General features: G+C 34.6%; 4 protein-coding genes across 4 annotated transcripts in view; 3 read left to right on the top strand and 1 right to left on the bottom strand.

Moving 5' to 3' along the window:
• Positions 1-345: 345 nt before the first annotated feature.
• On the top strand, positions 346-705 carry NAEGRDRAFT_33061 (uncharacterized protein; the record flags this gene model as incomplete). Its single annotated transcript, XM_002678133.1, has 1 exon — positions 346-705. The coding sequence occupies one exon, from the start codon at positions 346-348 to the stop codon at positions 703-705; it is 360 nt and encodes a 119-aa protein (XP_002678179.1).
• A 117-nt stretch (positions 706-822) lies between these two features.
• On the bottom strand, positions 823-6731 carry NAEGRDRAFT_48451 (uncharacterized protein; the record flags this gene model as incomplete). Its single annotated transcript, XM_002678028.1, has 3 exons — positions 823-1761; positions 2221-5248; positions 5767-6731. The coding sequence occupies 3 exons, from the start codon at positions 6729-6731 to the stop codon at positions 823-825; spliced, it is 4932 nt and encodes a 1643-aa protein (XP_002678074.1).
• Positions 6732-7381: 650 nt separating this feature from the next.
• Positions 7382-12335, top strand: FM146 (uncharacterized protein; the record flags this gene model as incomplete). The annotated part of the gene is made up of 4 exons (XM_002678132.1): positions 7382-7945; positions 8058-8410; positions 8513-8881; positions 8921-12335. The coding sequence occupies 4 exons, from the start codon at positions 7382-7384 to the stop codon at positions 12333-12335; spliced, it is 4701 nt and encodes a 1566-aa protein (XP_002678178.1).
• Positions 12336-12686: 351 nt separating this feature from the next.
• NAEGRDRAFT_66607 (uncharacterized protein) overlaps positions 12687-14105 on the top strand; it is a gene marked incomplete at both ends in the record, with an annotated part of 1719 nt that continues 300 nt past the window's right edge. Inside the window, 2 exons of the mRNA XM_002678131.1 lie at positions 12687-13299; positions 13403-14089. Of these exons, the coding sequence (XP_002678177.1) occupies positions 12687-13299; positions 13403-14089 (1300 nt within the window). The remainder of the gene's footprint in view (positions 13300-13402; positions 14090-14105) is intronic.

Raw genomic sequence — 14105 nt, 5'->3', positions numbered from 1 at the left:
GCCATGATGTATTAAGCAAACAGTTTGACAGGTCATTCTTGTTTTTCACCAATCATTTTTCAAGATTTGATGTTAAAAAATTTTATAAAAAAATGTCTGAAGATTCTGAATTTTTAAAGCAAATTGATGAAAGAGAAAAGGCTGTTATTTCATTGGTCAGTTCGTATGTAGAAGATATTTTGCTTTTCTAATTGTGTGGTCAAATAATTTACAATGATGATGGTTTTGTTTTTATTTTTTTAATGATCATCGCATCGTAATGATCGTCATATTAATACTGGTGTTGATGATGACTCTTCTTCCTATAATAATAATATCTACACTACCACCATTAACTTACACAATATGGACAACAATCTAAATTCACAAATCGTTCTCACAACAATTACAAATAGTCAAAAGTATGGTGATGCCTTGAAAAAGTCATTGGAAAACCCACCTCTTGCTGCCAAGAACAAGGAAACAAAGAAGAAGAGTGCCGACGTTGTTGCTAAAGTTTTGGTAAATACCAAGGAAGCTGACATTCCAAAGATTGTTGATTCTCTTGATGCTGATGAATTGGATATTTTGATGAAGTATATTTATCGTTGTTTGGAAACAGGAGATAATGACTCCAAGCCTCTCTTCAAGTGGCACGAAAAGGTTCTCGAAAAATCGGGAATGGGTAGTATTGTTAGAGTTTTGTCTGAACGTAAGACTATCTAAATCACCCAAATCAACATCTTTAGCTTGTAAAGAGTTTTAATTTTGATCATGTATGATTTTAATATGTGTTATTAACAATCAATAGCACATCATGTACCTATAAACTTTATTTATTATTTACACATTGTTTGGATTGTCAAAATTGATACCAATGTTTCCATTATTATTGTTATTGTTATTATTGGCAGGTAGATTATCAGATCTCTGATAAAAGGCAACATAGTCATCGGCATTGGCTGTTGGATTGTAACTTGTAAAGTTTGATTGAGCAGCTGGAGCAATACTGCTGTCATAAATAAATACTTGTGAATTTGTGGATGGAGAATCATAGTTTGGTGGTTGAATTTGAGGAGTAATATTTTCTAAAATCATATCATTTGGATTATAAGGTCTGTAATCACCAATTGGTTGACTAGGTACAGATGGCTGCTTAAAGTTTGGTATTGGAATATTTGGCAATTCAATTTCATTGATGTAAGGTTGAGCTTGAGGTTCAAGTTGCACTGGAAGATTTCTTACTAATTCTTCCTCTCTTCTCTGGAACTCTGTTTGAGCATTGGATTGATTTGTTGATGTAGTATTTGCTGTTGTTGTTGCTACTGTTGAACTTGTAGTATTTGTTGAACTAATTACTGGTCTTGAACTTGTTGAATTGTTATTGGATGTTGTATTGCTTGTCTTTGGTACAGCAATAGTGGCATTGGTTGTAGCAGTTGTGGAGGCTTTGTAATTGTTTTTTCTACTATTCTTAGGTGAGGAAGAATTTCTTATCCTCTTCACAAGCCTCTTACAGAAAGGGGCTGTTATTTGAGCCAAGCCCATATATAACAAGATCAAACCTAAACAAATTCCAACCACTCCAATATCATTGGCATCTTTTACATGGTCATTGACAATGATAATCTCTGATTTTGGACAGTTGATTTTTGCTAAAATTATAGCACTGCTTGAAATATATTCATATGTTTTTGAGCTGGCAAGATATGGTACATCATTAAGGGTAAGATTCGAATATCCATTCTGTATTACTTGCACGCAGCTAAGATATCTATCATCCTGTAGATAAATATATGGCTTAAGAGCACGTGAGGAAGTGGCATATCTGCAACATGCTAAATGTGTGTCATTTCCAAGAGTTTTAGTTTCTTGCAACTTGATATTCTCATTTGAATTGTTAATAAAACCATTAACATAGAGACCCATTGGTGTAATTAGACAAATAATAAATATTATTGATAATGACAACATGATTAAAGCTCCAATGAACAGAACTCTTTTTGGGGTAATTCTCATGTTGTATTGTTTTTTAAGAAACCCTTCATAAAATATGAGTGGAGAAAATACAGAAATAATGTATGGCATAAAAAAGTAGGTTGTCCAACTTTTGTATGTAAAGCTTCCGCTTAATTTCCCTTTGAGAGAAATGTGGAAATCAACAAATAAAGTGAAAGCGTAACAAATCATAAGGTAACATATTCCAATAACGAATAAACCTCCCATAACACCAACACATACAATGAGTGGATTAAAGTATGAGACTGAATCAAAGTCTTGTTGAACAAATGTTGTAACAGAAAGGGACGAAATAGAAGAGTAATATGTCTTATCAGATCTATCAGGAAGCAATACCATTGTAAGTGCAGCTCCTTTAACTTGATTCACAACATCTCTAGTGATTGAGAAGGATCCTGCATATTTTTGAAATTGGTAAGAATTTCCTGAAAAACGATATTTTAACAGAGTTCTTTTCATAGTGACTCTCTTTCCTGTTACTGGATGGATTAGCACTGGATTCAAACCAATAAAAGAGCTTGTACTAATTTCAACTGTCAAGTTCTTTCCAATATTTGTATCGTTGAATATCATCTTTGTAGCATCAATTGAAAAAAAAGAGTAGTCGTTCAATACTGTTGTACTAGACTCACTGTTAACAGTTGTTGCTGTTTCATATTGATATGAGAATGAAGATGATTGATTTTTAGCTAGGCAAGAGGTTTCGGTTGAAAACAGAGTACCTGGAACTTCCTTAATAAGTACATGGACATTGGTACCAATATCGTCTAATCTATTAGAGGATATAAAACTTGTTTCACCATTATTGTTAACCACAGCTGTTCCTGCCAATGAGAAAATGTATCTTGGTTTAAATATTTGGATAGTGTCGCTTGCCATTTTGGTTGAAATGTAGCCTGATTTGATGTCATGACTGGTTGGTGTTGGAATATCTCCTATTTTTAAGAATATTTCATAATATCTGTTTTCAAGTTGGAGAGTATCAGCAAGCATTGTGAATGAGAGCATGTTTGTCTTTCCCCAAGTTTGTTTACAAGAAGAACAATCAAACGAGAAAGAATAGACAAATTCAGGGACTCTCAAAGCTTCAACATTTGTAAGGGCATTGGACGAAATAGATCTCACGGATGAATACTGGCTAATTGAAAAGCTGACACTATTTAACATGACAATAGGATCAATAAAAAATCCAAACTTCCAAATACCACCTGATATGGTAGGAACTGATATTGAACTTCTATAATTTCCCAAATTAGAGGAACTACAGTCTGTTGTTTGAATATAGTCTGTTGTTGTCTCGATTGTTCTCAATGAAGAAGAATAGGTGCTATCAATTCTATTTTGGGTTGCAAGCAGCTTGATGTTTTTCTTTGATTGGTAGGCGACGTTGTTAACAGTGATGGTTGCCACTGCATACTTTGAAGCAGTTGAAACAGATGAAACATCAACATATTTCCAATAAATACCATAATCATTTCTAAGTTGAGTTTCATCAATGTTTGAGTTCGGCAATAATGATGGTGGATTCTTAATGGAATCAGGTAATTGGACATACAAATTCAGAGTACAATCAATGCAATCATTTTCAAAATAGTAAAGTAAATTTTGAGTGTCTAGGATGGCATTCGGGAATGGATTGATGGGAACAGCAATGGCATCTACACTACGAAAAATTGTTGGGTTTGAACTTCTTTTAGTAAGGAAAGCATTAAATCTTCTAGATGAACCAATATTTAAAGGTGGTAATTGGAAATTAAGTGGTACCTTCTCAAATCCATCTTGGGTTGGATCATACAGATTGTCAACTGAAACAGCAAAACCTTCTCCCTTTTCTAGCTTTGGTGTGAAAATGTTTGAAACAGATTTTGATAGTGAACTAACTGAGGAGTAAACCTTTCTCGAAATATACATTCTATAACTGAAAGGTAAATTTGTTTCTACTCTCATATATAATTTTGTTGATGTTGCTGGATTGCAATCCAACTGATCGGAAGGAATAGCCATAAATAAAGTTGACCCAATAAAGTGAGAGTATTGGAAGAACTTTGTAAATTGTGTTTTGCTTTTGGAGGACCAAATATGAATGTTGCCTATAAATGCTGGTATATTTCCATTGATAATCATATTCAACTGAAGCCAACAAGCAGGATTGAAAGGACTAGTGACAAGAGGTTGGAAATCCATATAGGCCAAGTCTGAAATAGGTCCTGCATTGTAGATTGGACCAGCTGATTTTTCATTTTCAGAAAGGTAGGCTTTTGACAAAAACAATTGGAAAGGTAAACCGATTTTAGTATTGTCTGATAATTCCACTGTGTCTGGGTTAGTAGCACTTACAGCCAATTCAAGGTTCACTCCACTCGTAATTGAATCTTCTTTAATAGATTCTATAACAAGTGAAGCTATCAATTTTTCAGAATTTTGTAAATTAACTCTACTCAAAATTAGATTTTTAGAATAAAGAGAAGATGATTTGGAAATGGATGGTGAGATGATAATATTTCCCCCATTTGGTCCAATTTTCTGTAATTGCACATCAACAATTAAATAATTGGAAATGGCAAAACTTCCAGTGAGTGAGACAGTCAATGTTATATTTTCCACAATATCAACAGCACTATTTGTAATAACATATGGAACACTAGTAAGGTTTGATGTTTTAGAACTGAGAATATCTTTAAAAGGTTCTGTCTTGATTTGTTTGTATGATTCTGGAGTCAAGATTGAAATAGTTTGCAAAGAATTCTCAAGTTTGAGATTGGCAATTGTTGTCGACTGGGATATGTAGCAAAACTTGATTTTAACATCACTGATATAAATTTCGGTGCTTGTTGAAATACTTGATGTAATTTTGAGAGTATTGGTCGGATTCAACATCAAATAGGAGGATATCGTTGGGCTCAAGGAAAACTCTTTTTGTAAACAATTACATTGGGAACCATCAAATGGTATGTCCATTACATATTGATCGTTAATAATGAGAGATGAGTTGTGCTTAATTTTAGTATCACATGAAGAGAACATGTACTTGAGGTTGATGGTAAATTTGCTTCCTAGAATTACTTTCCCTTTAGGAACATAGTTAAAGCTACCTTGAATGTAACCACCTCTTCTATTCGATAATGCGTACGTAGAAGGAGAGCATCTAAGGTCTGAAACGCTATTGCTATCAAAGCTATTTATCGAGACAGTATCATAACAAGTAGCGTCGGCCGATTCAACCGAGTCTCTCTTCATGGAAACTAAAATGCTGAGACATATTAAGATGAGGAACAGAAATGATGGTTTTCCTCTCCTTATTGGATAGTGTTGATTCATTTTTTCTAATTTTTCAAGTTCATTTCAAATACTTTTATTATTGAGATGTGATGAGTTCCCTTTCTATTTCAGATGTTCATTTGGCGGGTAATGCCAATTTTCATTAAGGAGGACAATTATTGTTTATTAATTATTATTATTATATAGAATATCAAGTGAACGTTTATACATTTTTCACCTTCTTAATACAAGAATATATGAATTCGTTTTTAATTAATGTATGATTATATCCGCGCATTTTCAAAGCAGAAATCGCCACAAGCTATCACGAACTCTAAGAATTTTGATTAATTGTTTTCATTGTATTATGCAACTCACGAATTGAATCACTACTCAGACACAGTCCTTCCCGTTATATTCAATTTCAATAGTCCTTCACTATTAATTTTCCACTTTCTTTTAAAGAATCTTTCAACCGCCTTGTTTTGGAATCTGTAATCCTGCCCATACCTTCTCAACAAGTTGGATTTAAATATCTTGGCTGCTTCCTTGTCAGGAACTACATCTAATGCGGCCATGCTTTGTTGGGGATTTTCTAGCAAAACTTTCACTAAATTTTTAAAGTACTGGAAAGCCATATCGAATCTTTTCAATTCCATCAAGTTCTCTTCAAAGTTTTCATATACAGTTTGTTCCAAGATATTAAGTTCTCTTGGTGATCTTATTGAACTCAAGTAAACTATCTTGTTACCTGTTATTTCCATAATTTCTGAAACAAGAGAAGGATCAACAATTCCTTTAGCTTCCAAATATTCTCTGACAAAGGTTTCGGATGGAGAGAGTTCTGTTCCGATCACTCTACCACCACCTCTTGAAATTGAGGGGTAGAAGCCATCAGAGGAGATCATTAACAATGCAAAAGGTCTAACATGACTAATATCTCTCCAGAAAGCAATGAAGGTATTAGTAATCTTTGGGTTTCTATTAGCACCATCAATAATAATTAAAGGACAATCATCACTATTCAAATAGTTAAAGTATTCTGTTAAGGTTCTAAACACAAGTTCTTCTGTAGCATGCTCATTTATGGATGTAATGTTTAGTTTCACTCCAACTTCTTTCCAAGAGTTTCCACTTTCCAACCTCAAAAGAGTATATGGAAAAGGTTTCGAATCTTTCAACACTTCATGTAACATTGTTGTTTTACCAATACCACTCTCTCCATAAAAGTACCTCAACAATTTTGTATCAATTTGACATTGTTTCATTTCTCCGATTGCTTCTTTGTAGGCATGAAGAAATTTAGTCTCCTTAATTTTGGGAGTAAAGAAGAACCTCTTCTCTTCATAAAAAGTGTTGTTAAGTCTCACAATCTTATCATCCGAAAATCTATTCTGTTGAATCGTAGTGTTACTTTGGAAAGAACAGCCAATATACATTGCAAGTGCGGCCAATAAGGTTCCTATCCCCACCATGATAGCGGTTGTACAGTGAGAACAATTAACAACATTTGCAAGAAGCTTTTCTTTTCGTTTCTTTTGTTCTTTTTCTTGAGCAAGGCCTAAATCATTTTCGGGAGATGGTGTAACTGTGAAGGATCTATCAATGCTAGGAAGAACACAATTAGAGGCTGTGTACGTTTTGAGACATTGTTTTAAGGCTTTAACTACTGCTGCATTACCTGAGCGTAAAAGTCATTACAAATTTATCGGCCGATTCAGCTCCTAATGGAAACTATTCTTAATTATTAATGTATTGAATATATGAATTATTTTTTTATATTAAATATTATACATATACACCTTCTCAATGCAATGGAGAATATGTTATTAATTAAAATGATTGTATTCGCACAATTTCAATGATTGGATCAGAGAAATACATCACCACAAGAGCTGTCATCACTTCATAATGTGTTAGAAGAAGAGTGGTTTTAAAGTTCCCCTTCGAATTTTTGTTGGTCAAAAATCTCTGAGGGTCATTATCATAGTTGAAACGAGTAAAAATTTTGCCGCCTTTTGTACTACAAGAAAAATTGTCCTCCTCAGCATGACTGGTTGAAAAGTTAAATTTAAAAAATTATCCAAACAAACAACCGACCACTTGCCATCTTTTTTTCATCAAGATGGGATCTGCTTGCAGCTTGAACAGCAGTGAGAATGTTGTTAGTCCTAATCAACAAGAATCACCAAAAGATTTTAATCAACATAAATCAATTAGATATTCGGAAAGGAGAGTATCAAAAGATTCTTATGCTTCCTCGGAGTCAGAAACGAAAGTGGTGGAGGTTCGTAAGGCACACTCTTTCAAACTTCCTCCTCCCCGAGTGAATTTGATGGGATTTAAAACAATACCTTTTGGAAATGGAAAAAAAACAACGGAGGAGGTTAATGCGGAAATAATTTGTTCTTATTTACCTCAACATTTGTTGTATAATCTCAAGTCTCTCTATTACAAGAGCAATAATAATAGTAATGTAAATGATAGGAAATCAAAGGCATTGGAGGAAGAAATGTCAACAACAATGTCTCCACTTAGTAATATAACATATGAAACCTGTATTTTAATGATTGACATTTCTGGATTTACTAATTTAACAGAGAGCCTTTCAAAAGAACCTAATGGAGCTGAGCTTCTTACTAAATATATTAATCAATATTTTACGACATTAATTGCCTTTATTTATGATGTAAGTAGGATAATTGCGCAAAGTATTAACATGCAAAGTTTGGAGGAGATATCGAACGATTTGCAGGAGATGTAAGTTGCTTAAGAACTTTTTTATTGAATGAAATCTATAGGCTATTATTTGTCAATTCCATTACCCACGTAAGGATAGAACTTTGGCTGAGTGTGTAATTGCGGCTGTTCAATGTGCCTTGCGAATTCAGCAGACTGAATATTTGAAATCTTTCAAGGTGAATGATAACATATCACTTCAGATACATTGTGGTGTGTCTTTGGGATATGTAACGACGCACCATTTGGGAGTGAATGATTACTGGCTTCGAATCACTTCTGGCCAAGCTCTTCTCGAAATGTCCTCCGCTTTGGGTAATAGTCTGGTAGGACAAGTTGTGATAACCAGGCCAGCATTTGAAAAATGTTCCAATTATATCACTTGTAGAAAGTTAGAAATCAAAGAGGCAGATGTGTATGTAGCTCTGGCATCAAAAAGGGAGCCCATTACTGGACTATCATTACCCATTCTAACAGTGAACTCAACCTTTATTCCAATACTTCGTAAATTTATTAGCCCACCTGTTAGAAACAAGATAGATGCAGGACAAAGTGAATGGATCAATGAAGTCAAACCTCTCACAGTGGGGTTCTTGTCCATTATTGATACAAACAAGTACGAAACAAAAGATGATGAAATGCAAGTGTATCAAACATATTTAACAAACGTTCAAGGCGTATTGGAAACTTATGAGGGTTTTATTGCAAACATGTTGTCGGATGAAAAGGGTACTATTCTTGTATTTTCTTTTGGTTATCCTGTTAGTCATATCAGTGATTCCATTAGAGCAGTGAAGGCAGGTATTGAACTGTCAGGCAATTTATCTCAACTAGGAATGAAGTTTGGATTGGGAATTGCCAGTGGAAAGTGTTTTATTGGAAATGTGTATGTTTATATTTATTTAACCTTAATAATCTGTATCAGTGGGTCAGAATATAGAAAGGAGTTTACTATTTATGGTGATAAGGTAAATTTGGCTGCCCGTTTAATGAAGGAATCAGAAAAAAATGATGGAGTTGTGTTATGTGAAGAGGAGACAGCTCAAATGTTGAAGGGTATTCCAATAGAACCACTAGAGCCAATCAAGGTGAAGGGAAAATCAGATTTGATAAAAATTTGGAAGGTCAAAGACTCATCAATCTCTTCAACTCAAATGTATTATAACATTAAGAAATCTCCTTCACAAATTATGACAGAAGACCATTCTGAATCATCTGGTAAGAAAAGTTACAGTGGCTCTGAGCATTTGAATTCTCTCAAATATCCTATTGGAAGAGAGGAAATATTTGATAGTATTTGTGGATATGTTAATGAAAAACAGCAAGAAATAGAACAGGGTAAGAAAACAAAGACCAAGATAATTTTTGTGAAAGGAGAAAATGGTGTTGGAAAATCTGACCTTTTGAGAAGATTAGTGAGCGAATTGAAATCAAAACTTGCCTGTGTTTATAATTCAGCTATTGAGTTCGAAACTCCATTTTATCTCTATCTAGGAAACCTGAAGATTAGCATTACTGAACGTTTTTATAAGAAGAACGGATTGGATTTAGATTATAATGATGTTGAAAATCTTTACAACAATATTAGTAGAGAACAAAGAGAAGAAATAATGTTGGAAACTTTCAAAGAAGAAAAAGATCGTGACAATTTATACTTATTGAACCCAGTTGTAGGTACCGAGTTTAAAGAGTCGAAAGATAGTGTTAAACTGGATCAGGAGGAGAGAATTACCATCGCTGCTGATCTTTTCGCTAGATTGCTTTCTATTTCTTGGATGTATATGGGGTATTCAGCACAACCTTGGTTTCTACTATATGACGATTTCCATTTTACAATGCAGTTTGACCCCTATTCAAGGATTGTTACGAAAAAAATTTTGGACCTTGAGCCAGGAATTACCAACTGTGTATTGTTGCTTTCCTGTAACGAGCTTCCAGATGGACCACAAATGGCGGAGAAGAGAAAAGAGCTTGATGAGTGGAAGGCTAAGGCTGACTTAGTAATCGACCTTAAAGAGTTCACCAAGTCTGAATGTGAAGAATACTTAAAGCTTTATTTTAATGCTTCAAAAGTCGATCCAAAGGTTTTAGACATTTTCGTCGAAAAAACAGAGGGAAATCAACAGTTTTTAACAATGGCCCTTCACTTTTTACAAGAAAATGGAAGAACTTATGTAGAAGATGGCTGCCTCAAGTTTAAATTTACGACTATGGATACGATTGAATTGCCTGCCACAATGTCTTCGTTCTTTCAACAAAAGATTGACAGATTGGATGTTGACTCTCAACTTGTTCTGAAAGTTGCATCTTCGATTGGAATCCAATTCGATTTTGAGACTCTTGAAGCAATATTCCCAAAGGAATCAAATGTGAAAAAGGACAGAAAATTATCAGATATTTTGAAGAATCTTGTTGGCAGTCATCAGTTTTTAGAAGTGGTTGAGGAGACAAAGGGTAAACATTTTCTTGCTTGTTCATCAAGTAAGGACAGAACGTTCAAATTCAAATCTTCCATGATGCTACAGATTGTGTATTCCACTACTCCCAAAGAGCAAAAGAGAGAATTTCACATGTCTCTTGCCAAACACTTTATCAAGACAATTGAGCAACAATGTAGAAGACACAAAAGTAGAGAACGATCCTCGTGGTATATTAAGGAAATCGCCGTTCATTTAGGCCACTATTTTGATAAGATTGCTTTAGAGGAAACCCTCTCGCTAGGATCAGTAGAAAAGGAGGAAATGCTTCATTTAGCATTGGCGTGTGTTATAATTCCAAAAGCTATCACTCTATTGAGCCAAGAGCAGGAAGCTTCTGTTTTCAAGCATCTTTGTGTTTCATTTAATACGATATTGGAGAAAATTGTAACATTGTGGAAAGGAGAAAAGGAAGGAAATGAAGAAGTCAAGTACACCGACCTATTAGATGTTACAAAGCTGAACGTTTTCGAGTCAGTTCTCTCCCTGATTGATATTACCAGAAAGAGATTTGAAGGGATAACACGAATTTCTTCAACTTTTTCCATTTTGGGTCTCAGTTTTTTGAGTGTTAAAATCTTACTTGCAAAGAGTCTACTCAAATTTGGAATATTTATTGAGAATTTGTTTGACGCAAATTTGATGCCGACTGGTGAGGAAGCATTAACCAAAGCAAAACTGTATTGCCCAGAATCAGAGAAAGAGTTGATCTTTTCTATTGAATCTGAGAGATGGTTCATGGCTTTTTACTTGAACAAGACAGATGAAGCAATAGTATTGAGTTCAAACCTCATTAATTTATCAACAGAAATAGGAGATACTACACAGCAAATGTTTGGTTCTGTATCTTGCATGATGACTCACAACACCAGGGGTAATTTTAATAAGGTAATTCTCTTCTCTGAAGATGTTATCAATCAGTATTTGAGCGATCCCGACAAGTATCATCAACAGTCCATTAATAGGTTCAGAAAAAGGGATGCTTTGCTTGTATCTTGTACCTACTCGATGCGGGCTTTGTGGTCTGTTGGTAAATATGAGAGTGCATCAAAATACTACACTTTGGGATCTGAACAGAGCAGGGTCAGACTTCACCTCCCTTCTTACATGTTCTTTTACTCATTTGCTTGCTACTATTTATTAATTAGTGGTCAATTGGATGAGCTAGAGAGATCAGCTAATCAAGGAATGAGCATCATTTCAATATTTTCAACAACTGTGGCAAGTCCAACCCAAGTATTAAGCGCCAAGTTTTATCTTGCCTATGTCCAATTTTGCAGAGAGTTAACGTCTGGAATTAATATTGTAGAGAAAGAGCAACGGTTAAGGGAACAAGCTGATCACATGGAATCTCTCTTTAACTCTCTTCACATTTATGCACCTCCAAGCTTAATATTCGATTATGCAATTTTAGAGTCTCGGGTCAAGTATTTGGAATTCCTAGATAGTATCCAAATTGGTACTGATGTTCCGTATCTTGAACATACAGAGACACTCTTCAAGAATGCACTAGCATCACATCAAGAAAATTTATTAGGAGAAATACTGAGATTGCAATCCAGATTTCTTCTAATCAAGTGCTCATTGCTTGAGGCATCTTTCGAAGAATGCTATCCTAATGTTGAAAAATCCTACTCTGATGCACTGCAATTTGTTTCTTCTCAATCAGCGCATGGTGTCAAGTTGAGAATTCTTCTGGACATGTACGACTGCTATCATTATTTAATATCGAAAGGACTGAAATATGTAGAAGACAAACTTCCAGATATTATTTCAGATATGGATTATCTTATGGAAAATTACATTGAACAACACGAATCAATCCAATCTTTGAATGAAAGATATAAGATAATTAAGCAGTAGTTGGACTATCTTTATTAATTCATCATGCATACCGATTTGGAAAATAATATTAAGTTAAAACCCTGTTTCACTTACCCATCTCAAGTAGTGTCGAAAGCAAGAAGGAAATGGGAAAGAGTACCAACTCATGAGTATTTCACTCTTGGAGCTGTTCTTTGCAGTTCCAATACCAGAAAACAATTTATAATTCTGTGAGAAGGAGTATTGAGTAAGACTATCCTTGGTACTACTATTTACTGTTTCCTTTTCCTTTAAGTTCATCACAACGGTCTAACAAATAATGCACTAATTTGTTCATTGGATGGGCATAAGAAATAACGTTTTTATCACTACCAACAAATTTTTATTAAAATGGGAGCTATCTGTAGCTCTTCTCATAAGCAGGGCGGTGATCACATTTCTCTCAGCAAATCCATCACAACAACACAAGGTGGCCATCACTCCCTTAATACATTCTCGCCCAAGTTTCAATTTGGAAGGGACAAGCTATCAAGAACCTCCATCACCAGTGAGGAATTTGAGAATATTCAAGTGAGAGCCTCAGCAGAGATGAAGAAGGCAAGCTCCTTCCGAATACCCAATGCTAGAGTGAGCTTTATTGGCTTGAATAATTATCAATCTGTATCACCTTCCAAGGCCAAATCACAGGAGGAATTAAATCTCGAATTGTCAACCTCCTTCCTTCCTCAACATTTACTATATTGCCTCCGATATATATATTATGGAGGCGAGGGTAAACAATATAAGGTAAAGCTAGGACATCACCTTCAGAAAACAAATTCCAATGAAGGTCTCGATACAGAGAGTAAATTCTCTAGTTTTCTCTCTGTTAGTACTGGATCTGCTTCTAATAAGGGATCTGACCGTCCACATTCTCCTTCACTACCACCTGGTCCAACATCACCAATCCCTAATAATAATGTTGTAAATAATAGTGATTCTAATAGTAGATCTTCATCACCTAGTAAGAGGAGCTTTGGTAAATAATAAGAAGAAATCATCAAGTCCTGGAATTAATTTGTGGAAGAAATACAAGCAAAATGGTTCTACTTCATCTATCAAACCAGTGGAAGAGGAAAAGATGAAGTTACTCTCACCTGTGAGTGAATTTTCCTATGAAACATGTATATTACTTATTGAAATGAAAGGATTTTCAAAAATTGTGGACTCCTTCTATCATGAAAAGGATACTTGCAACGTTTCTGAAATATCAAGATATATCTACTATGTGTACACTAGTTTAATTGCTGTAATATATGAAATGGGTGGAGATATTGAAAAATTTCAAGGAGATTTGATTATTTGTCAATTCTACTCACCTAGGATGGATAGAACTTTCACAGATTCAATTCTTGCAGCTGTAAAATGTGGAATTAAAATTCAAACCATGACCAATTTGAAAACTTACAAATCAAATGACACACCATTGGAGGTGAAATGTGTTATTAATGTGGGTGAGTGTACTTCCTATCATTTGGGAGGTTTTGGATCTCAATGGTTGAGAATTTTCGGAGGGGAAGTTTTACTAAGGGTTAGGGAATTGTTGAAAGAGTGTAAACAAGGTAATGTTTATATTAGTGGTGATATATTTGAAAAGTGTAGGCAATTTTTGAGGGCTAATGAGGAATCACCTAATTTATTTCAAGTTACATCACTTTCGAGGGATATTTCTTCTCATCCACTTGACTCTGTTTCCTTCCATTACACTTTTGCAAATGCTCTCTACCTGTTCATGAACAGAAATGTACTGTATGGTATTGAAAGCAAAAC

Source organism: Naegleria gruberi (assembly GCF_000004985.1).
Source record: "Naegleria gruberi genomic scaffold NAEGRscaffold_19, whole genome shotgun sequence".
In the NCBI taxonomy this organism is placed as follows: Eukaryota; Heterolobosea; class Eutetramitea; order Acrasida; family Naegleriidae; genus Naegleria; species Naegleria gruberi.
The sequence above is the reverse complement of the archived record's forward strand: the minus strand, read 5'-3'. Positions and strand labels throughout refer to the sequence as shown.